The following is a 23,665-nucleotide window of genomic DNA, read 5'->3' as shown; positions in this document are numbered from 1 at the left end:
CTTCTGGATCTTCCACATGGGTGCAGGGCCCAAGGACTTGGGCCATCTCCTGCTGCTTTCCCAGGCACATCAGCAGGCAGCTGGATCGGAAGTGGAGCAGCTGGGACTCGAACCAGTGCCAATATTGGATGCTGGCACCATAGGCAGTGGCTTAATCCACTGTGCCATAAAGCAGGCCCCTTGATTACCTTTTCCTGAAAACAGTCTTGGTATTACAATGATGATATGCTTATAAGATATTTAAATTATCATGCAGAAATAAGAAAGCTACAGGAACTTATTATTTAGTTCAAGACCTCAATAAAACAAAGCCTAGATAGGTTACCTGAATTGTAAGTCACCCAACTAGAAGCTGGCAATCTATGCATGAAATCCAGGCCAACTAATTCCATACTGTGCTTTCTCCAAAACATCACAGGATAAATACATTAAATTCAGCCTTTATTTTAAAACAACTTAGCATTCACAACCTTGACCTCAGTTTTTATTTAGCTCTTTGTTACTATGGAGTAAGACAAAATATTAGATATTAAATGATTAGGTTGGCTACTCAATTTATTATTACTTCCTTTCACTTTTATTGAAACCAGTATACATGGGGGCCGGCGCTCTGACGTAGCAGGTAAAGCCACCGCCTGCAGTGCTGGCATCCGATATGGGCGCCAGTTCGAATCCCGGCTGCTCCACTTCCAATCCAGCTCTTTGCTATGGCCTGAGAAAACAGTAGAAGATGGCCCAAAAGTTTGGGCCCGTGAACCCACGTGGGAAACCCAGAAGAGGCGCTTGGCTCCTGGCTTCGGATCAGCGCACCTCCAGCCATTGCAGCCAACTGGGGAGTGAACCAGAGGGTGGAAGACCTCTCTCTTTCTCTCTCTTTGCCTCTCCTTCTCTCTCTGTGTAATTCTGACTTGCAAATAATAAAAAATAAATAAAAATCTTAAAAAAAAAAAAAACATTATACATGGAGAACCTATAAGTAAACACAATACCAACCACTATGAGTAATAAGGAGAGGATAAACATTGTTGGCATGAACTCAGCATGGTGACCACAGTCTAACAAAGCTATGGAAAAAAATATTAAACATCTAATCAAAGGTATAGCCATTGGAGACAGGAAGCACATAAAAAAAATTCAGGGGCCAGTGCTGTGGCACAGCAGGTTAAGCCACCACCTGCAATTTCGGTATGAGTACCAGTTCCTGTCCTGCTACTCCATTTCTGATCCAGCTCCCTGCTACAAATATACTTGGGGAAACAGCAGGGTATGGCCCAAGCATTTGAGCCCTTGCCAACCACATGCAAAACCTAGGTGGAGATTCAGGCCCAGCCTTGGCCACTGCGGCCATTTGGAGTGAACCATAGGAAAGAAGAACTATCTCGCTGTGTTTCTCCCTCCCTCTAACTCTGCCTTTCAAATAAATAAATAAATAAATATTTAAGGGAAAAAAATAATTCAGAATAGAATTAGTGAAGAACTAAAAGGATCAGCTGGAGGAAAAAAAAATCAAAACTTGTTATTGCAATAATACCAATGAATCAAGTTGTAACTTTTAATCTAAAGACTATTCTGCTTGAGGTATGAAACTGGAATAATGAAAAAGAATATATATAGTGTCCTGACCTCCAGCTACTTGGATCATTAAAAAGGAAAAAAAAAAAAAAAAACACAGCAAGAACAGAGCCCCAGACTTTGGCATGAAAGACTGAAACCTAAATTACTTGGGATGACAACTGTATTCTCACTGGACAGTCACCTTGAATTCAAGAGAAGAAAGTTAAAGAACAGGAACAGAAGGTAATGAATTAAGAAACCAATTAAATTCATTAGCAATCATATTTGAAATATTTGAGTATTTAGTTTAAGTACTTTTAATATTTAACACAATTTTCCTTATTAAGGTAAAAATCAGCCTTATAATTCCAATTTAAAACATCCCAGTAATTCACATACACTTGGTTTTAAAGTTTCATTCAATAGTACTGAAACAAAGATAATTTCAAAGTTAAGTTTATTAGATATCATAAAGAACTCCTTTAGTATTTGTGAATTTTCATCAGAAAATCAAGTTACTTAAATACTGAATATGCTGAAGTTACTTAAATTTTAACAAGTTTGTAAAAGGAATACAATCTGTTTCAAAGTTTCCTTTTTGAATGAGTGTTTACATTTACTGTGTTTTACAAAAAGACTTCAGGGGCTAGGGCTGTGACACAGCAGGTTAAGCCACTACCTACAGTGCCAGCATTCCAGATGGGCACATGTTTGAGTCCCAGGTGCTCCACTTTCCACCCAGATCCTTGCTAATGTGCCCGGGAAAGCAGCAGAACAAGGCCCAAGTGCTTGGGCGCCTGCCCCCATGTGGGTGACCAAGATGAAGTTTCAGACTCCTGGCTCCAGCCTGGCCCTGCCTTGGTCACTGCAGCCATTTGGGGAGTGAATCAAGAATGGAAGATCTCTCTCCGTCTCCCCCTCTAATTCCGTCTTTCAAACAAATAAATAAATCTTAAAAAAAAAAAGGGGGGGGGGGGGAAGCACTGTGGTGAATCAAGTTAAAGCCCCAGTTTGCAGTGCCAGCATCCCATATGGTCACCAGTTTGTATCCTGGCTACTCCAATTCCAATCCAGCTCTCTGCTATGGCCTGGGAAAACAGTAGAAAATGGGGCAGCTGCACCCATGTGGGAGACCCGGAAGAAGCTCCTGGCTCCTGCCTTTGGATTGGCGCAGCTCCGGCTGTTGAGGCCAATTGAGGAGTGAACCAGCAGATGGAAGACCTCTCACTTTCTCTGGCTCTGCCTCTCTCTGTAACTCTTTCAAATAAATAAATCTTTAAAAAAAAAAAAAAAAAAAAAAAGACTTCAATGCTGAACTTCAAATCTTAAGAATTAGGATTTTAAATTTAGGTAAAGTAAGTTACATATTAATTATTAAAACCAAAGGAACTGCTTTAGTAACCTTTTCTGTTAAAAAGTCATCTTCAAAGAAATCAATTCCGGGGCCAGTGTTGTGGCACAGATTAAGCGGCAGCCCATATGGGTGTCAGTTCAAGTCCTGGCTGCTCCACTTCCCATCCAGCTCCCTGCTGATAAACCTGAGAATGCAATAAAGGATGGTCCAAGTACTTGGGCCCCTGCATCCACATAGGAAATTTGGAGGAAGCTTCTGGCTCCTGGATCTAGATCAGCCCAGCTCTGGCTGTTGCAGCCATTTGGGGAGTGAACCAGCATACAGAAGATCTCTTTCTCCCCCTCTTTAAAATAAATGAAATAAATCTTTGCGGGGGGGGGGGGGGGAGGGCTGGCACTGTGGTGCAATAGGTTAAGCCTCTGCCTACAGCACCAACATGCCATATGGGTGCCGGTTCGAGTCCTGGCTGCTCTACTTCTAATCCTGCTCTCTGCTAATGGCCTGGGAAAGCAGCAGCAGAGCAGCAGATGGCCCAAGTGCTTGCCCCTGCACCCACGTGAGACCTGGATGAAGCTCCTAGCACCTGGCTTTAGCCTGCCTCAGCCCACTGCAGCCATCTGGGGAGTAAACCAGCAGATGGTTTACTCTCTCCTTCAAATGGATAAATAAATCTTAAAAAAAAAAAAAAAAAAAAAAAAAAAAAACAACTGCTATTACCTCTGTGACATCCCAGTGGTGTAAAAATTGATCCAAATCTGTAAGGTAAAGCAGCACAGGAGAAAGCTGGGTCTGGATGACATGAGGAACTCCTCGAAGGCTTTGAAGCCAACTCAACTCCTCTTTTGAAAATCCTAAAGCAGGAACAAAGTAGGCCAATTAAAAAAAAAACAGAGCCGTGGTATACTTTATCATTCCCTGAAAACAGAGATGACATGTTCCAAGTATCTCCTTGTTTAAACTATCTTGCTTTCTGAGTTTCTGCACTTCATGCAGTATTTTTCAATGAAGGCAGTGAAAATCATGTAATTATAAAACAGATGTACACAGCTCAAGCTAAAATACAGCAAGAAACAAGGTTTAACACTTTTACTTATAACGAAATGTAGTAGTATCATCTTTCTAGTTAATAGTAAGTGTTAAAAAGAAATGAGCAATAGGGATGGCATTGTGACACAGTCAGATAAGCCACCGCTTGCAATGTCGGCATTCCATATAGGTGCCGGTTCATGCCCTGGCTGTTCCACTTCTGATCCAGCTCCCTACTAATGGCATGAGAAAGCAGTAAAACTCAATGAAGGGCTGACACTGAGGTGTAGCAGGTAAAGCCACTGCTTACAATGCTGGCATCCCATATGGGCACTGGTTCAAGTCCCGGCTGCTCCACTTCTGATCCAGCTCTCTGCTATGGCCTGGGAAAGCAGAAGATTGCCCAAATCCTTGGGCCCCTGCAACAACATGGGAGACCCAGAAGAAGCTCCTGGCTCCCGACTTCAGATCAGCACAGCTACACCCATTGCAGCCATTTGGGGAATGAACCTGTGGATGGAAGACCTCTCTCTTCTCTTTCTCTCTCTCCCCCTTCCCTGCCTCTGTCCCTGTAATTCCAGCTTTCAAATAAATAAATAACTTTCAAAAAAAAGATCTCTCTCTGTAACTCTACCTTTCAAATGAATAAATAAATCTTTTTTCATTCATTTGAAAGACAGAGCTAAACAGAGAGGAGAGGCAGAGAGAGAGAGAGAAAAGTGTTCCATCTGCTGGTTCACCCATTACACCACAGTACCGGCCCCGTGAATGAATAAAATCTTAAAAAAAAAAAAAAAAACCCCCGCTGAGTCCTTGCCACTCATGTGGGAGACCCGAAAATGATTCTGGCTCCTGGCTTTGCCCTGGCCCAGCCCTGGTTATTGCAGCCATCTGGGAATGAACCAGTGGTTTGAAGACAGATCAATCTCTCTCTAACTCTGCTTTTCAAACAAGGAATCTTGGGAGCTGGCTCTGTGGTACAGTGGGTAGAATTGCCACCTACAGCATTGGCATACCACATGGGCACTCTACTTCTAATCCAGATCAAGTCCTGGCTGCTCCACTTCCAATCCAGATCTCTGCTAATGTGCCTGACAGCAGCACAAGACGGCCCTAGTCCTTGGGCCCCTGCCACCAATTGGGAGACCTGGAAGAAGCTCCCGGCTCCAGCATGGCCCACCCCAGGCACTGCAACCATGTGGAGAGTGACCCAGCAGATAGAAGACTTCTCCTTCTCTCTCTGCCTCTGTCTCTATCTGTAACTCCACCTTTCAAATAAGTTAATAAATCACTTAAAATAAATAAAATAATCAGAGGGGGAAAGAAAGCAAACGAGCAAGTAAAAGCAATGATACATTCATTATTACTCCTTCACTTACAAGTATGTACCGAGCACTACACATTTATGTTTCTAAAAACATAGAATAAAGCCATTTCATGTTTTAAAATTTCTCTATCCTCCTAATGTCCTTTGAATTTTGACAACACATATATTCCGATTCCCTCAAAAATCCTATGCATTTGGCCTATCCTATGCAGACAATTTGCCAACTTTCCTCCTAAAAGGTAGCTCTCAAAATGATCAGAATACCACTGGCCCATTCCTAGCTTTCTGCTTTGATGTTCAGGTCACTATTTTCATTCAGTAAAGCCTAAAAAGGCATCAACTAGTCTGATAGCCACATAACAATACTGACTCCTAAGGAACATTCTAAAACAAGTAACAACTTTTTGATGGGACGATTAAACCATAAAGACCTCCAACCTCAAATATGTAGATCCAAAAAATGCCAAGTAAACATTTAAGGGCTTACATTTATCTTTTTTTCTCTTTAAAGATTTATTTATTTATTCACAGAGAATGAGAGAGAGAGAGAGAGAGAGAGAGAGAGAGAGAGATCGATCTTCCATCTGCTGATTCATTCTCCAAATAGCTGCAATGGCCAGAGCTTGGCCAATCAGAAGCCAGGAGCCAGGAGCTTCTTCCAGGTCTCCCATGTGGTGCAGGGTTCCAAGTACTTGGGCCATCTTCCTCTGCTTTCCCAGGCCACAGCAGAGAACTGGATCAGAAGTGGAGCGGCTGAGGTCTCAAACAGGTGCCCATATGGGATGCCGGCCCCTACATTTAGTTTTTAAAATATCTTGCTAGATTCACTATAGTAACTATCAAGTTCATTTTGCATATCAATAAGATCTTAACTAACTCTCCTTATCTCAAATCTTCAGAAAATCAAAGAATCTCATTATCATCCAAGTACAAAGTGACAAGTTGAAATAATACAATAGGGGCCAGTGTTGTGGTGGCAGCTAAAGCTGTGGCCAGCAAAACTGACATCCCATAAGGGTCCTGGCTGCTCTACTTCTGATCCAGCTCCCTGAGAATGCACCTGGGAAAGCAATGAAGGATGGCCCACGTAAGTGCTTGGGCTCCAGCACCCATGTAGGAGACCTAGAAGCTCCTGGCTCCAGCCTGGCCTAGCCCTGGCCGTTGTGGCCATTGGGGAGTGAACCAGCAGATCGAAGACCTCTCTATCCCCACTCCCCCACAGTCTCAAAAAAAAAGTTATCTTAAATGGAATGCAGAAAACAAATAATCAAAATGTGGTATTATCCATAAATCAAGTTGAATATTTTTTTTTTGACAGGCAGAGTGGATAGTGAGAGAGAGAGAGAGAGAGAGACAGAGAGAAAGGTCTTCCTTCTTGCTGTTGGTTCACCCTCCAATGGCCGCCGCGGCCGGCGCGCTGCGGCCAGTGCATTGCACTGATCTGAAGCCAGGAGCCAGGTACCTCTCCTGGTCTCCAATGCGGGTGCAGGGCCCAAGCACTTGGGTCATCCTCCACTGCCCTCCCAGGCCACAGCAGAGAGCTGGCCTGGAAGAGGGGCAACCAGGACAGGATCCGGCGCCCTGACTGGGACTAGAACCCGGGGTGCTGGCGCCGCAGGCAGAGGATTAGCCTATTGAGCCATGGCACCGGGCCAAGTTGAATATTTTAAAATGTTTAAAATGGATATTCTGCTAATCTTTTTTTTTTTTTTTTTTAAGCTTATAGTGGTATTTTCTCTGGCTATTTTAAAAAGAGCCAATCAGATACCAAGTGACATTCAAATGATCCTCAAGTTTTTGATTTTGAGAAATTTAAAGGTGAGTCATCTATCACCTTCTTTGAGGCACCTGATAACATAGGGTACAAACATTCCTTCAAAGATTCCCACTGTTTTTTTTGGAAAGGCAGAATTAGAGAGAGACAGAGAGAAAGGTCTTCCTTTTCCAGATTCCCACTTATTAATCAAAATAAAAACCATTCCAAGAGGGGCAGACTATATAATCATCTTTAAAACCTAGAGTCTAAGATCTACCAAGAGTAGATCTTAGAAGAATAGTGAATATAGTTACCTGCAAGTGTGGAAAATAAGAAGCTGATATAGTCCACATCACTGATCAACCAGTCATTAACTGAATACTTCCATCCAGAAAACGATGATCTATAAAAAACAATGGGAGAACTATTAATAAAAGTGATCAAAAACTTTATAGAATCTAAGATAGCATAGTATATATTCATTTTTCCTTACTGAAAACAATCTGATTTAATAGAACAAATCTATAGTACACACTGTTTTACTTTCATATATAAGAGGTTCAGTACAATATAAAAATTTGAAATTCTAACATACTTATGTAAAGTTTCGTTAAAAGTGTAACTGATCTACATACATGGTATAATACAAATTTCTACCCCACTTGAAAATGAGTCCAAAGAGCCAAGCTGAAGTTCTGCTTTTTCATTTTTTTAACTATTTCTTTCTATTTCACAACAGTACAGCTAAGGTATTGGCAGAAGACTCAAAAGAATAGCTAAATGTAAAGTAGTTTCTCATTAAATGAGAATTACTTGGTTCCTGTTACAAGTTCAGTTTCCAGTAACTTCTTTAAAAATTGCTGCTCGGAGAGTATTTGGCCTAGCAGTTAAGCCACCAGTTGGGACACTTGCATCCCACATCAGAGTGCCTGGGTTCCAGTCCTGGCTCCAGTCCAAATTCTAGGTTCTCCGCCAACATATACCACGCGAGACAGAAGTGATGGCTCAAGTGGGTGGGTCCCTGCTACCCATGTGAATTGACCTCCAAGCTATTGTGGGTGAGCATTTGGGAAGTGAGCCAAGAGATGGGAGCTCTCTCTCAAATAAATACATTTTTAAAAAGAAAAAAACTCCTTTCAAGGGAAGGCTAGGAAGAGAGCAAATGTCAAACATAGCAATAAACAAAACAGACTGAAAAGGATTAGATTTAATAAGCTGAAATTACAAATTTTAATCACAGACATCTGAATAAATATCAGAAAAAAAACAGTTTCTAAATTGACCTACAAGTGCTTAATAATCTAATCACTATAAAAATTATATTTGTATTTATTAATATTCTTAAATTGAGGGGGGTAAAAGTAATGAAAACACCCTTCCGACTATCACTGCCAGACAATAAGCAAAGGTTTGTGAAGGTAATATCACAAGTTGGGAGGTTATAAGAAGGCACAGATGCTCAGTAGAAAGGAATAAAAGAGTGGTTAGAAAAATTCTAACATCTTCTTGAACCCCCATAAAAACAGGAAGCAGTGGTGCCACCCAGTGCCTAATATGAGTAGCAAATCCATTTAAGATCCTGGGACGAAAGACAAGCAATATTGTCTTTAAAACTATGATTACCACATATACCATCCAATGCAGAACAGAGAAAAAGTGCTATTACTAGTTATCTTGGGGCAGAAGGGTAAATTAGAACTGTTCCTGGCAGAGTAGATTATCTGTTCATCTACTTAAAGCACAAGCCAAATGTTGTTATTCCAAACAATTCCCCCCCCACCCAGAGACTTTAATCTTACACTATAGATTACTTTTCCATACTTATGCTTTACATTCCCCCAATCCAACTATAAATAAACCAAGGGCAAAGAGGTACAGAAAAGGCCACTGGATATCGATTATGGAACAACACAAGGAGAATGGTATAGGGGAAAAGTCAAATCCTAAGAAACTGTAAGTAGGTAGGTAAAGAGTAGGGGCAGCAAATCTAAATATGCTTTTTAAATCTAAAAGAAAATAGGCCGGCGCCGTGGCTCAACAGGCTAATCCTCCACCTAGCGGTGCCAGCACACCGGGTTCTAGTCCCGGTCGGGGCACCAGATTCTGTCCCGGTTGCCCCTCTTCCAGGCCAGCTCTCTGCTGTGGCCCGGGAGTGCAGTGGAGGATGGCCCAAGTGCTTGGGCTCTGCACCCCATGGGAGATCAGGATAAGCACCTGGCTCCTGCCATCGGAACAGCGCAGTGCGCCGGCCGCAGCGCGCTACCGCGGCGGCCATTGGAGGGTGAACCAACGGCAAAAGGAAGACCTTTCTCTCTGTCTCTCTCCTCACTGTCCACTCTGCCTGTCAAAAAAAAAAAAAATAATAATAATAATAAAAAAAATCTAAAAGAAAATAAACATACACAATTTCAGGCTAACGGTTTTTTCACATGATGAACATCCTGCTTAGGTTGTACTCTGCTATCTATACTTACAGAAATACATTCAATAGAGATAGCAGGGCATCAGAAGTACAAAAAATTGATTTAAACTTGTTATCACAGCTCAATGTAACAAAATAAAAATTCAGAAATGACTAATGGAGTATTTCAGAAGAATTCATCTAGCAACAGTATGCAAAATACATGGAATTGAGAGGCAAGAGTTACAATGGCATAGATGGGAGATAATGAACACATTAGCTATTTTGTAGTCAAGGTCAAGGAAAGGGGCTATTTTGGAGAGAAAAGTAACCCAAGATATATTTGAAGGTGCCAAACATTAAACTTTGACCCCAGGAAAAGTGATGAAATAGATGATAATGCCATTGTCCCAAAGCTGGAATCCCTTTTATATTCTTTTTAAAAAGAGATAACCCTAAATGGGAAAAATATATTTACAGAGACAGAAATCTATTAAGACTATGATGTAATACTAAAAACAAAAACCTTTAATTTGATAGAATTAAATTTTTCAAGTCTAAATAGGCCATTTTTTAAAATTTATTCTTATTTGAAAGGTACAGTGACAGAGAGCCAGAAACAGAGAGTTAAGAGACTATCCTTCTACTGGTTCACTCCCCAGATGCTGGCAACAGTTGGGCTGGACCAAGCCAAAATTCAGAGCTCAGAACTCAATTCTGGTCTCTCATGCAGGTGGCAGGGACATAACCACTTGAGCCATCACCTGTAGCCTCCCAAGGTGTGTGTTAGCAAGAAACAGGAATTAGACATGGAGCCAGGACTTGAACCCAGGTACTCTGATATATTATGCAGTGGCATTTCAACCACTGCATAATGTGCAAATGCCAAATGCCAACCCCTGGTGGATTTTTAACTGGAATGACAGTGTGCTCTCTACTTAATGATCACAGGCCATTACTGTCAGTATTTTCCCAATTCTCACAATTCCTCAGGGTAAAAACTAAAAGAAAAATAATGGGAGTGAGGAGAGAAGGAGGATAGGGTAGGAAGAACCATTATGCTCTTAAAACTGTATATATGAAATACAAAAAATCTGTTCCTTTTACATAAATAAAGCGAAAAATGAAAATAAATTTAAAATTTTTTTAAACGGAAAAAAGACTTCTGCAAACCCTTGACAAAAGTTATTAAGCATAAGTGAATCAAAACTGGTGATAAAGATATTAATTGCAGCTTCTGAAGAAAATCACTTTCAAGAAATATTCAAAAGGTGCTTTTACCTGAATGTTAAATTATAGCTAAGAAATGGAGTGCCCTCTACTGGAAGTTAATAGATAGACAAGTTAATAAACCACTTAAATTCTAGGAAAAGCAATACTTCATTTTTTAAAGACCTACAAATAAATGCTTCTATTACAAAAAGTGCAATATTTTTATTGCCAAGAAAAACATGGAAAACCAATATTTAAAATACTTTAAAACATGACCAAGTCTAATTCACATACAGAAGAAAGAAATCCTGAATTTCCATACGTAAATAACATATTACACACGGCTATCTTTTGCTAAAAGGAAAGGTACTGCCAGTTATGAAGCACATTTCTAGCGTATGTGAAGAGCCAAAGTGACTCCATTTTAAAACAATAAAAAAAGCAGCCTCCGTTTCCCATAGCAGACCCGAGTCCTTGTAAAAGCAGGCATTCAGGCATTCCGGAGGTATCAAAGCTTACCAGGGACAGCTAGCTCGGTAGACCAAGGACAGCAGAGTAGAGACTGCTAAACAAAGTAACTTCCTGTACCCAAAGCTTCCATGCTGTATGTAACTCTTTTTTCCTGCTGATGTAGCCCTTTTTTTCCTTTAAGAACTCTCCCAAACAAAGACCAGGGCCTCACTCCTTCCTCCGCTGTGCCGGTTGGTTGGATGGAGTCCCTGTCATGGCTTGTACTCCTGAATAAACCTTGCTTTTGCAGTTCGATGTGATCGACTCTCTGGGGGTCTCTGCAGGGATCTAATGATCTGGGCATAACATATACAGCCAAATATCTATTCTACACTTGTATTCAGAGACTGGCAACAGCAGTCTATTAAGATGATGAGCTACTGCTACTTTCCTGGATAGAGGATTTGTAAAACGGAACTCATCTTTAACCATAGTTTTCAGGTATAGCCTAGATTTAATTTTCCGCCTGAAACATCAGACTCTGACCAGAAACCACAACAAGAAATAAATATTGCTAAATAGTACAATGATACAAAGTGTCTGAAGATATGTTCAACACTGGCAATATGAAATAATTATAAAATCTTTCAGGAAAATGGTACAGCCACTGTGGAAAATGGTATAGTGGTTCCTCAAAAAATTAAACACAGAATTATTATTGACTCAGAAATTCCACTTCTGAGAACATAACCAAAGAAATTGAAAGCTGGGTCTCAAAAGGATATTTATATATACCACATTCATAAGAGTATTCATAATGACCAAAAGGTAGAAGTTCAAATGTCCATCAACAGATGAACTGATAAAATAAAATTTAGTATACTTGTATCTGAATTATATTATTCAGCTTAAAAAAGGAATGCAATTCTGATACATGCTACAACATGATGAGCCACTGTGCCAAGTGAAAAAAAGACCCAAAAGGAAAAACACTGGGGCCAGTGCTATGGTAGAGCAAGTTAAACCACAGCCTGCAGAGCTGGCATCCCATGTGGGCTCCAGTTCAAGTCCAAGCTGCTGTACTTCCAAACCAGCTCCTTGCTAACACACCTGGGAAAGCAGCCTAAGTGCTTGGGTTCCTGCTACCCACGTGGGAGACATGGAAGAAGCTCTTGGCTTTGGCCTAGCCCCACCACTTGGGGAGTGAACCAGGATATAGAAGTACTCTCAGTTTCCCTCTCCCCGCCCCACAATGCTTTTGAATAAAATAAATCTTAAAAAAAAAAAAAAAAAAGGAAAAATACTGTATGATTCTACTTATAGACAGAATAGAACAGTAGTTACCACAAGATGGGGGAGGAGAAAGTAAGGAATTACTGCCTAATGAGTAGAATTTCAATTTGGGATCATGAAAGAGCTCAGGACAATACCAATGAACTACATGTCCTTAAAAACAGTTAAAATGTTAGATTATGATGTTATGTATATTATTCCATGAAAAAAATTTGAAGTGACCCCTGGCTCTCAATCCACAAGCTTGTTTAATTCATAAGCTACACTAAATTCTGAGCACCCTGAAAGGAAGGTCTAGTAGCAATTCCTAACACCAAAAATTTTAAGTACAGTACTCTCACCTGCCAATGAATGCTTACAACATGCTTTGAGTAACACAATTTCATCCCTTATTCCAATCTACCTTACAAAAATCACTAAGCAAGTAATCTGGAAGTCTTACCCTAGTGAACAGTTGCCAACTGTCACCTTAAAAGAAATAGCAGCAGTACATGATTTTAAAAGCCTTCTGTATTTCACAAATGATTAATAAGAGGAATAAAAGGTTATACACTCAAAATACAGGTCATTTGTGCATAATACCTCATGTGCAGTATCCCAATAAGCATAGCAACCAAACTTGAACTGAGTCTTCCCATTATACAGCAACGACTCAACCGAGAAAGCAGATCAGCAGGCAGACTGGGTAGAAAATATACAAGCTGAACCAAATGTTGCTGAGACTCTGCAGGGAGAACCACCACAGTGCCTTCCTGTGGATCTGGTGGGGCAGGAAGACATTAAGTATAAAAAATATGCAAACCAGAGATTAATGTTATGTTTGGTATCAATTAAATCAATATACTAAAAAGTTGTTATCATAAAGCACTCGTGTTGAGATGGTTAAACTATTTCCTAAAGTAAAACAAAGAACGTAATTTAAAAATGTATTTAAGACTGTAATAATTCACAATATAAGTGTCTTGTTACAAGTGGAAATCCATACAACCAAATACTATTCAGCCGTAAAAAGGAATTAAGCACAAGTACTTGCTACAATATAATAAACAGTAAAACTATTATGCCCAGTTTAAAAAGAAAAACAGATTCAAAGGACTCATATTATATAATTTAATTTGTAAACAATACTCAAAACAGACATAGGAACAGAAAGTAGATCAGTGATTTCCAGGGACTCTGGGAAAGAGGGAATGAGGGACTAACAGATTCTGGGTTTCTTTTTGGAGTGTTGGAGTGATGAAAATGTTCTAGAATTAAATAGTGGTGACAGAATAGCACAATCTGAGTAATACAAATGGGTTTAAAAGTCACCATTCATCATAAGATAGTGAATTTTAAAATTGATGTTTTTAAATTTTATAATTTTAGATTATATGCCAATAAATAAATGCAAATTAGAGATGTATATTCCAACATGTCATTATTTTAAATATTACATTTCCATTTATGAATAAATAATAATAATATAAAGAAGTCATACAAGATATTCATTCTAAGAAACATTATGGAATTTTTTAAAAAATATCTGATTGGTTTTGAACTTATGAAAGGCAGATGTTCACAAAGACAACTTAAGATATTAACTCTATTCTAATAGACAATACTATTGAAAATTAATTTACTGTTTTATGTTGTTTTGTCAATTTACCCATGGTATAACTAATTTAGATTTCAGCAAAGTCAAATCTAAGGAGCTACTCTTGGGATGGGCCTAGCAGTTAAGGTGCTCACATCCCTTATCAGAGTGCCTGGGCTTGATACCTGGTGGTGGCTCCTGACTCCACCTGTCAATGAAGATCCTGAGAAGTCACAATGATGGCTCAAGTAATTGGATTCCTATCACCTATGTGGAAGATCAGGATTTTGTTCCTGGCTCCTGGCTTCAGCCCCAGCTGAAGTGAACCAACAAATAGGAGTGCTCTTCGTGGTCTATGTCATTGTGCCTGTTTCAGTGTCTCTCAAAAAATTAAACTTTAAAAAGTAATACAAAGGCAGGTGCCCCAGCTCACTAGGCTAATCCTCCATCTGTGGCACCGGCACCCCGGGTTCTAGTCCCAGTTGCTCCTCTTCCAGTCCAGCTCTCTGCTGTGAGCCGGGAAGGCAGTGAAGGATAGCCTAAGTGCTTGGGCCCTGCACCTGCATGGGAGGCCAGGAGGAAGCACCTGGCTCCTGGCTTCGGATTGGTGCAGCGCGCCGGCTGTAGCAGCCATTTGGGGGGTGAACCAACAGAAGGAAGACCTTTCTCTCTGTCTCTCTCTCTCTCTAACTCTGCCTGTCAAAAAAAAAAAAAAAAGTAATACAAAGATCTCTCCTTAAAAACCTCTTTCCTTGATCACAACAGACCAGTGACTACCTACAGCATTAAACAAACTCTTACCATAGATTCGGAGAGCAGTAGCTTGTAAACTTTTTAGTAATTCTTTATTTGCTCGTGCTGCAGCAGTATGAATGATATCAATAAGCTGTGTAGAAAGCTCAGGGTTTCGGGAGCCAAGATGAGCAAGTTGCAATGGTAAACCAGCCAACCAACGTGATAACACTTTACTACGGTATCTTAGAAAGGCCAAGGAACAACAAAATGTAATTTTCAAAGACAAGGAAAATAAACTTAAACAAAAAATATTTAACATATCTACCATAAAGTGACTAATTATACACCAATAACATGTATTCATAAACATCTGAAACCCTACAAGATGCCAGCATCATTTACTCAAGTTTCCAAGGCTTTATCCACTAAATTCAAAGTTCATGTAATTTTAGGTGTTATCTAAAAGGTATTTATTACTTTAAAGGACATAGATAATATATAACTCACTGAAAACTTTCCTCATTAGTGTCAATCACCATTAACAGATTAATGCAATCAGTTTAAGATGCCAACACACAAAATAGTTTCAACTTGTGTGTTATTTTAGTTCCTTAGGATACCACCAAAGTTCTAACGCTGTGTAATGGCAGACACTTTTTGCTGTCTCAACAGCTTAGCAATTTAAGCATGGACTTTTTTCTCTCAGACAACTTAAGTCTCAGCTCTGCTACCAATTAGCTGCATGATACTTGCCAATTTAACCTAAGCTTCTGTTTCCTTCTATAAAATGGGAGTAAGAGTACCCACCTCACAGTAGCATTACAAGAATTATGAAGCTTAATTATAAAAAGCACCTGGCTTATAATAAAGACCAGAATATTTTTCAGTAACTTCCTACTTAGGTTTTGGTATCCCAAATTTGTATTTTCCACCCTGACAGCTTTCTGTTTGCCCTCAGGAAATGTAAAACTCACATCAAAAAATTAATTCCTTGTAGTTTTACTCCCTGTGTAATCTCATCTGATAGCACCAAACTAAGTTAGAAACTTTCTAATCTTCTGTTATCCTCCCTTATATCCCATATGACACAGTATGTCACAAAGAGCTACTAACTAAATCTCGATAATTTTTATAGAAAGGAAAAGTAAAAATTCAGACCGTTAGAGTTGTTCCAAGTGCCTTTTAGCACTGGGCAGGTAGAAGTATATGTGTAAACAATCTTTTATGTGTTCAGAAACAGGCATCAAATTTACTGGCACTATTATATATGCATACTTATAAAATTTTCTATTGTTTCTTAAATGTAATCAAAAAGAATAAAAAGCAATCTTCTCCAAGGACTTCACCACTCAATGACAGACTATAAAACAGCTCAGCAAGAGAAGAAGAAAGGAATAGTAACAAAACTAAAAATAAAGTAAAAATAACAAAACTTTACCTGAATCTGTAAGATCGTAGTTCTTCCTTCTGATAGATTTTACTGAAAAACTTCAGCAACAAAGTTCGAACTGGAAGGATAAGGCCCCTTTGCTGATATAAGGTATATACTGCTTTAATCAGAGTCTCTGTAGCCTCTAAAAACAGAAAAATAATTCTGCATATAAATCAAAAGGTTTCTTCAAAAATTCCTCTGTATTCATACAAGTACTTTACTTTGCTCTGTCAAAGATCTCAGGCAAATTCATGACTGAAATGAAAATCCTACAGCAACAGCATGGTTCATACCAAAATCAAACCAACCAGAAGTAACAGTATACATTTCCTTAAGGTACAACAACCTAGCAGTGACAAAAACAGGATATTAGAAAGGTAGTAAATCAGATGGGTACCAAACAGGAAAGCTCTGAATTAATAAAGTCACTGTAAAAACTGACAATGTAACTTAACCTCAAGCTAGAATAAAGGAACAAAAGCAAGATTCATTTCACGTGAATCAAAAGAAAAGTCTCAATTTCTAGGCAACCAGATCAGAAAACAGAAATCTTAATCAATTTCTACCCACTGAGAAAGGGACATCCTGAGCCATAAATGATTTCAGTGCTCAACTGACAATGCTTTATAAATAATTAGGCTAGCTATCTTTTGTGGGTTGAATGTAATTACTTTAACTACATGAAATGTCTGAAGTCATCATTTCAGCACTATACTCTAAACAGCATGCACAAGAGTTCCTCTCTTAAGTAACGGATAAAGCAGCAGCACCTACCTCTGTTGGGCTGTATCTGTATTAACCTCCACGATACGCCAAGCAATCTGTTCAGCTGCTTACTATTTAGCCTAGAGCCATCTTCAAGGGTCTCTGTCACAAATCTCCTGATCATTTCTATCCAACTGGAATCTTTCTGCAAAGTTGAGGCATTTGCCAAGGAGACCATGATATCAGACAGTGTTAAATTCAGTAAGAGATGATCTACGTTATTGGAGAAAATCGTGCAATGCTTGATGCTAAAAACAAACAAAGACATACACACATCCACAAAGTGTTAAATCTACCATGCCTGCTTCACCTAGAGTGCTTAAAATAATCAATCAATGGATTAAAAATTTTTTCCTTCTAAAATCAACTGCCAAAAAGATCATATAGGCAAGTCTAGGCCACAGTTCTGTAAATAAACGACTCATTATGAAACTAAGGTTGTTAAGAAAGGCCTGAATTAGGATGTATACTGCTCAGTTCATTACTCAAACTGTTACTCACACAAAAGATAAATGGTCATACAGTACTGCCTGGGAATCTTAAAAGATTTGTGGGACAAGATGACTTGCAAATCCTAACATACTTGAATATTATTTTTTTAAAGCCAATGTTCATATTTGGATGGACATCACAGTATACCTTGGCTTTACCCTAATTCCCATTTGATTTCAAAGAATCACTCATTTATCCTGGCCACAATTTCCTCATGTGTGAAGCAGGAGACTTATCTAAGTAAAACTGATATGAAATGACTTAATTTTGTAACTGACATATTAAAATCAGTTTATTGTAGTCAAAAAGCATTTCTTCTAAACCTTGAAATTTCAACAGTGTTTCAATTTAGAAACTTTGCAACTTGGATCATACTCTTTTCAGACTATTCAACAGCAGAGCCCATTTCTCTCATGTTTAAGAAGATGTAAAGTTGATTAAAATCTAAATATCTCTAACCACTTTTAAAAGGAAAATAACCTTAGGCTTGAGCAAAGACACAGTAGCGAAAAGCACTACTAATGAGAAGAAAAATAAATTTGGTGCTATCAAGGCTCAAATGCTAGGATGAAATGACAAATGTGCATGGAAAGGTAAACTGGGAACAGATTACAAAGAGTCAGAGGCAAAGATACCAAAACTAATTCTGAAGGCAAGGAAATACCAAGGCTGAAAGCTTCTTTCAGAGATGTGAAAGGGAAAATGAGAGTTATAGACTTGTATAAACAACACAGCAGTTGTACAGCCATTATCCTAAGCCAGGCAACAGATGGGCAAAGACAAGAACCAGGGTCAGTGTTATATGGACTAGAAGGGAGATATATAAGAAAAATAAAAATTATATCAATTTGACACTTCCTTGAGTTTTGGAATGGTATGCACCAAGGATTCTAGCACTGGTGACTAAGATGACAGGGATAATAAAAATAAGGGAGCAGAGAGATGCAGAAATAAATTTTACCTCAGTTAAGTTTAGCCTAAAGTACCATAAACCCAGGAAGAAATACCCAACAAAATACAAGTCCGATACTAGAAGGAGAAATCTGAGCATTTTTATAAAAATTACTCATGGGGCCAGTGCTGTGGCATAGCAGGTAAAGCCATTGCCTCCAGTGCTGGCATCCCACATGGGCACTGGTTCTACTCCCAGCTGCTCCACTTTCAATCCAGCTCTCTGCGATGGCCTGGGAAAGCAGAAGATGGCCCAAGCCCTTGGGCGCCTGCACCCGTGTGGGAGACCTGGAGGAAGCTCCTGGCTCCTGGCTCCGGATCAGCACAGCTCCAGCCGTTGTGGCTATCTGGGGAGTGAACCTGTGGGTAGACCATTCTCTTTCTCTCTCTTTGCCTCTCCATCTCTCTCTGTGTAACTCTTTCAAATAAATAAATTTTTAAAAAAAATTATTCACAATGAGGCTGGTGCTGTGGCACTGTAATGCAGCGCCAGCATCCCATATGGGTTCCACTTCTGATCCAGCTCCCTGCTGATGTGCCCAGGAAAGCAGCAGAGGATGGCCCAAGCACTTGGGCCCCTGCACCCACATGGGAGACCCCGAATAAGCTCCTGGCTCCTGGCTCTGGATCAGCTTAGCTCCAGCCACTGTGGCCATTTGGAGAGTGAACCAGCTCATGGAAGATCTCTCTCTCTCTCTCTCTCTCTCTACCTCTCTGTTAACTCTTTCAAATAAATAAATCTTTTTAAAAAATTACCCACACAACCACTCTTAGCTGCAAAGGAAGCTGGACAAGCTAGTTTTTATTTTGTGTGGCTATTATGTCCAACTGAAAATCAGGAGTTCTCTCATTGAGAGAATGAAACCATTGATAGGGCAACATTCTTCCCCACGAGTAGATCTACCCTAAATTTATCTAAAGCTGTATAATCCATCACTATATAGAAGGTCTCAATGAATATCTGCACATTCGGAAGAGTTCATTCTGTTTCTCCAATAATTTATACAAATATTTAAAGACTAATTCTAGGGGCCAGCACTGTGGCAAAGTGGATTAAGTTGCTGTTTGCAGCACTGACATCCCACATGGGCCCCAGTTTGAGTCCAGCACCCTGCTAATGCGCTTGGGAAATTAGCAGAAAATGGCCCAAGTCCTTGGGCCCCTGCACCCACATGAGAGACCTGGAAGAAGTTACTGGCTCCTGGTTTTAGACGAACCCAGTTCCAGCCACTGTGGCTATTTAGGGAGTGAACCAGCGGGTGGAAGATCTTTCTCTCTCACTCTGTAACTCTGCCTTTCAAATAAGTAAAAGTAAATCTTAAAAAATATATATATCATCCATTCTATGAGGGAGGCAAGTCTCCGGTGAACCTTCAATTTCTGGCAGGGAATTAGAACCAAATGCCCTTGCTGTAAATAACTTCAAAAATTGAATTAAATTACTGTTTTTAAAATCTCAAAAGCATTCAAGGCCCAAGGCCTACCAAAGATATATTATGCCTACTTTATGCTGGACCCTTTTAGTGGTTTCTCTTCCAGGGTAAAAGTGAACTGGAAGTACAAATAGCTTTCAGATAAATCCTAATCCCATTTCTACATCATCCTAGTAGTTCAAGGAATAAATCTTCCCAAATTCCGGCAAGTTATTTTATATATTATATATTTTATATATTTATATATTTTTATGACAACCTGATTCTGAACCTATTACAGAAAAGTCAAAGACCCAGAACACCCAACACAAGACTGGAGTAGAACAAAGTTAAAAGAATCACATTATCCTATTTTAAGACTTACCTATAAATCTACAGTAATCAAGACAGCATAGTACTGGTGAAAAAATAGATACAAGTAAGTTAATGGACCAGAGATTTCCCCCAAAATAGAACCATAAAAATATAGCCACCTGAGCAATAACAAGGGAAAAAGGCATTCAATGGATAAAGAAAAGTCTTCTCAACAAATGGTAAAGTAACAATTGGACAGAAATTCCAGAACTGAAAAATGAAAACAGAAAATTCAACAGGTTTACGTATGACAGTAAGACGCAACTGTACACAATTAAAGAATTAAAAACTAGAGGACAAGAAATAAAGAAAAGTAAGCAATGGATTCAGTAAGTAGATCTAACATACATTAAATCAGTCTTGAGTGTAAAATAGGTCTCATTCTTCAAAAGATGAGAATTTTTTAGAACTGATTGAAGACATTTCAAGATTCAGGAGCTGTTTCAATAAGTTAACTTAATCCCAAGGAAAATAAAAAAGAAATCCAAACTAAACCCACAGAAATATAAGCAACTCGGCTTTGACAAGGGAAAAAGACATTTCACTGTACATATCCTTGTGAAACTGCAAAAATGAAAAATAGAACAATTTCAGGAAAAACAAAACAGCTTTTTTAAAAAAAGATTTAAAAGAGAGATAGAGGGAGCCAGCACTGTGGCGTAGCGGGTAAAGCCGCCGCCTGCAGTGACAGCATCCCATATGGGCATCGGTTCGAGAACCAGCTGTTCCACTTCCAATCCAGCTCTCTGCTATGGCCCAAGAAAGCAGTAGAAGTCCTTGGCTCCTGCACCCACACAGGAAGGCCTAGAGGAAGCTCCTGGCTCCTGATCAGTGCAGCTCCGGCCGTTGTGGCCAACTGAGGAGTGAACCAGCAGATCGATGACCTCTCTCTCTCTGCCTCTCCTTTCTCTGTGTGACTCTAACTTTCAAATAAATAAATAAATCTTTAAAAAAGAAAAAAAAAAAAGGAAGGTAGAGACAAAGACAGAGGTCTTCATCCATCAGTTCACTCCTGAAATGGCCACAATTGCTGAAGCCAAGCCCATCCAAAGCTAGGAGCTAGGAGCCAGGAGCTTCTGGGTTTCTCACGTGGATGCAGGGGCCCAAAGACTTGGCCATCCTCCACTGCTTTCCCAGGTGCATTAGCAGGGAGCTAGGTCAGAAGTAGAGCAGTCAGGACTCAAACCAAAGCCCAGATGGGATGCCAGTGCTGCAGGCCAGGGCTTCAATGTGCTGCACCACAGCACCGGCCCCAAATCAGCTTACTCTCTAAAAAGTATCAACAGCAAAGTCAACTCAAAGCTGACTTTTTAACACAGCAATGGAAACCCCAAGACAGTGACATGTTCTTGTCATTTTGCTCAAACCAGAATATCACGCTATTTGTTAAAAAAATGGAGAAGTATGGGGTTGCACTGTGATGTGTGGCAGGTAAAGCTGCCACCACTGCTCCACTCCTGATCTAGCATCCTGCTAATCCAACTAGGAAAGCAAGGAGGATGGCCAAAGTAAGCACCTGGGCCCCTTCACTAAGTGGGAGACCTGGATGAAGCTCTTGGCTCCCGGCTTTGGCCTGGCCTAGCCCTGGCCCTTGCAGTCACTGGGGAGTGAACCAGCAGACGAAAGATCTCTCTCCTCTTCCTCTCTCTGCCTCTCTGTAGCTCTGCCTTTCAAATAAATTAATTTAAAAAAATAAAATAAAATTTTTGCACCAAAAATTCTCAAGAGTCTAAATGATCTCAGAACAAATAAAAAAAAAGGGTGGGGTGGGGGGCCCAAAGTTAGTCGATGTAACAATAGTGATGGATAGAAGTTCTCCAAAACAACAAATATTTTGCTTTCAAACCCAAATTTTATCACTGCCAGCAAGTATCCTGGAACTGATAAGCTTACTCTACTCTGTTCATTCTAATGAAAATGTCTGCCAAATAACCAAGTCTGAATACCCCTCAGGTGTCCTGAATATGTTTCAAGACTCCTAGCAGAAGCCTAAAATAAGAGACAGTATTGTACCCTACATACTGCATTTCCGATACACACATACCTATGATAGTTAATTTATAAATTAGGCATAGCAAGAGACTAACAATATCTAACAATAAAATAGAACAAACACAATACACTGAGAATGTGGTCTCTCTTTCCCTCTCAAAATATTTTATTTTGCTTTACTCCCCTCTTAAAATGACGTGAGATGTGATACAATGCCTGCATGGCGACATGAAGTGAGATAACTGCGAGTGATCTGAACAAAAGTACTGTGTGAGACCTTGACAAGTTATTTCATAACTGAGGCCTGTCACTATAAATGACTTAACTGGCAGGTAGCGTACACAACATGGTTACAGTGGACAAAGGGATGATTCTTGTCCAAGGCAGAACAGAGAGCGATGGTAGGAGATTTCAACATACTACTTAGGAAGCGTATAGCTTAGAAATTGTGAATTGCTTATTTCTGAACTCTCTTCTTTATATTTTTGGACCACAGTTGATTCTGGGTAACTGAAATCAAAGCAAAACCACAGATAAGGGGGAACTACTGTACATCCAACAAATCTTTTCACCACAGAACCTTTTATGCTGTTCCAGATGATCTTTTCTTCTAGCTATTTCCTTTAGAGATTTCTCTTCAATTAAATCACAGAAAGCCTACATTTCTTCTGTAGTTGTAACTGCAGGTCAATCTCCTTCCTTAAATTCCCAATCCCTATTGCACCATTTTTCTCTGAGGTTTATTCTGTCCTCAGGTCCCCACAAGCAATTTGATAGTACATATGCCTAAAATGTAACAATTCACATACTCTATGAACTGTCACTGTTTAACAAGAAACAAATATTTTGAAAACAAACTTTGTCACTATTATAATGGAAAAGGAGCCTATTTTCTTTCTTTTTTTTTTCCTCCTCACACTCTTTATTTGTGGATTAAGCCACTTCCAGGAGCCCATTTTCTAATATACTTTGCAATAAATACACACCAATTACCACTCAAACATCAACTTGCTAAATTAATCAAAGTTACGTATTCTCTTTGAAAAATTTTCCCAGTACACTGGAAAATCTACTGAAAAGTGAACTGTTGACCTACAGGTCAAAGTGAAGACTTAACTTTATCTATTCCCATTCCATGCTTACTCAAATAATCATCACACAAATCAATACATTATGAGTGCACAAATAAAGTGTTCTTAGATAAACAAAATTATATTGACTCTCAAAAATGTCAATATTGGGGCTAGCACTATGGCATAGTAAGTTAAGCCTCTGCCTGCGGCACCAGCATCCCATACAGGTGCTGGTTCATGTCCTGGCTGCTCCTCTTCCAATCCAGCTCTCTGTTATGGCCTGGCAGAACAGTGGAAGATGGCCCAACCACTTGGGCACCTGCACCCATGTGGGAGATCTGGATGAAGCTCCTGGCTTCGACCTGGCTCAGCCCTGGCCCTTGCAACCACTTGGGGAATGTGATGGAAATCCTTTCTCTCTCTCCCCCCCTCTCCCTCTCTCTCTCTCTCTCTCTCCCTCTCTCCAACTTTTCTGAATAAATTTTTTAA

The 23,665-nt window shown here is 39.7% G+C and overlaps 1 protein-coding gene across 3 annotated transcripts in view; it reads right to left on the bottom strand.

The window, feature by feature from the left end:
- Window positions 1–23,665, bottom strand: part of TEX10 (testis expressed 10) — a 64,497-nt gene that overhangs the window by 16,035 nt on the left and 24,797 nt on the right. For all 3 annotated transcript variants that reach the window (XM_062207877.1, XM_062207879.1, XM_062207878.1), the window contains exons 6-11: window positions 16,891–17,129; window positions 16,123–16,258; window positions 14,751–14,926; window positions 12,956–13,133; window positions 7,332–7,420; window positions 3,626–3,759 (exon numbers count right to left, since the gene is read on the bottom strand). In XM_062207877.1, the coding sequence (XP_062063861.1) occupies window positions 3,626–3,759; window positions 7,332–7,420; window positions 12,956–13,133; window positions 14,751–14,926; window positions 16,123–16,258; window positions 16,891–17,129 (952 nt within the window). The remainder of the gene's footprint in view (window positions 1–3,625; window positions 3,760–7,331; window positions 7,421–12,955; window positions 13,134–14,750; window positions 14,927–16,122; window positions 16,259–16,890; window positions 17,130–23,665) is intronic.

Source organism: Lepus europaeus, chromosome 12 (genome assembly GCF_033115175.1).
Source record: "Lepus europaeus isolate LE1 chromosome 12, mLepTim1.pri, whole genome shotgun sequence".
NCBI classification, from domain to species: domain Eukaryota; kingdom Metazoa; phylum Chordata; class Mammalia; order Lagomorpha; family Leporidae; genus Lepus; species Lepus europaeus.
The sequence above is the reverse complement of the archived record's forward strand: the minus strand, read 5'-3'. Positions and strand labels throughout refer to the sequence as shown.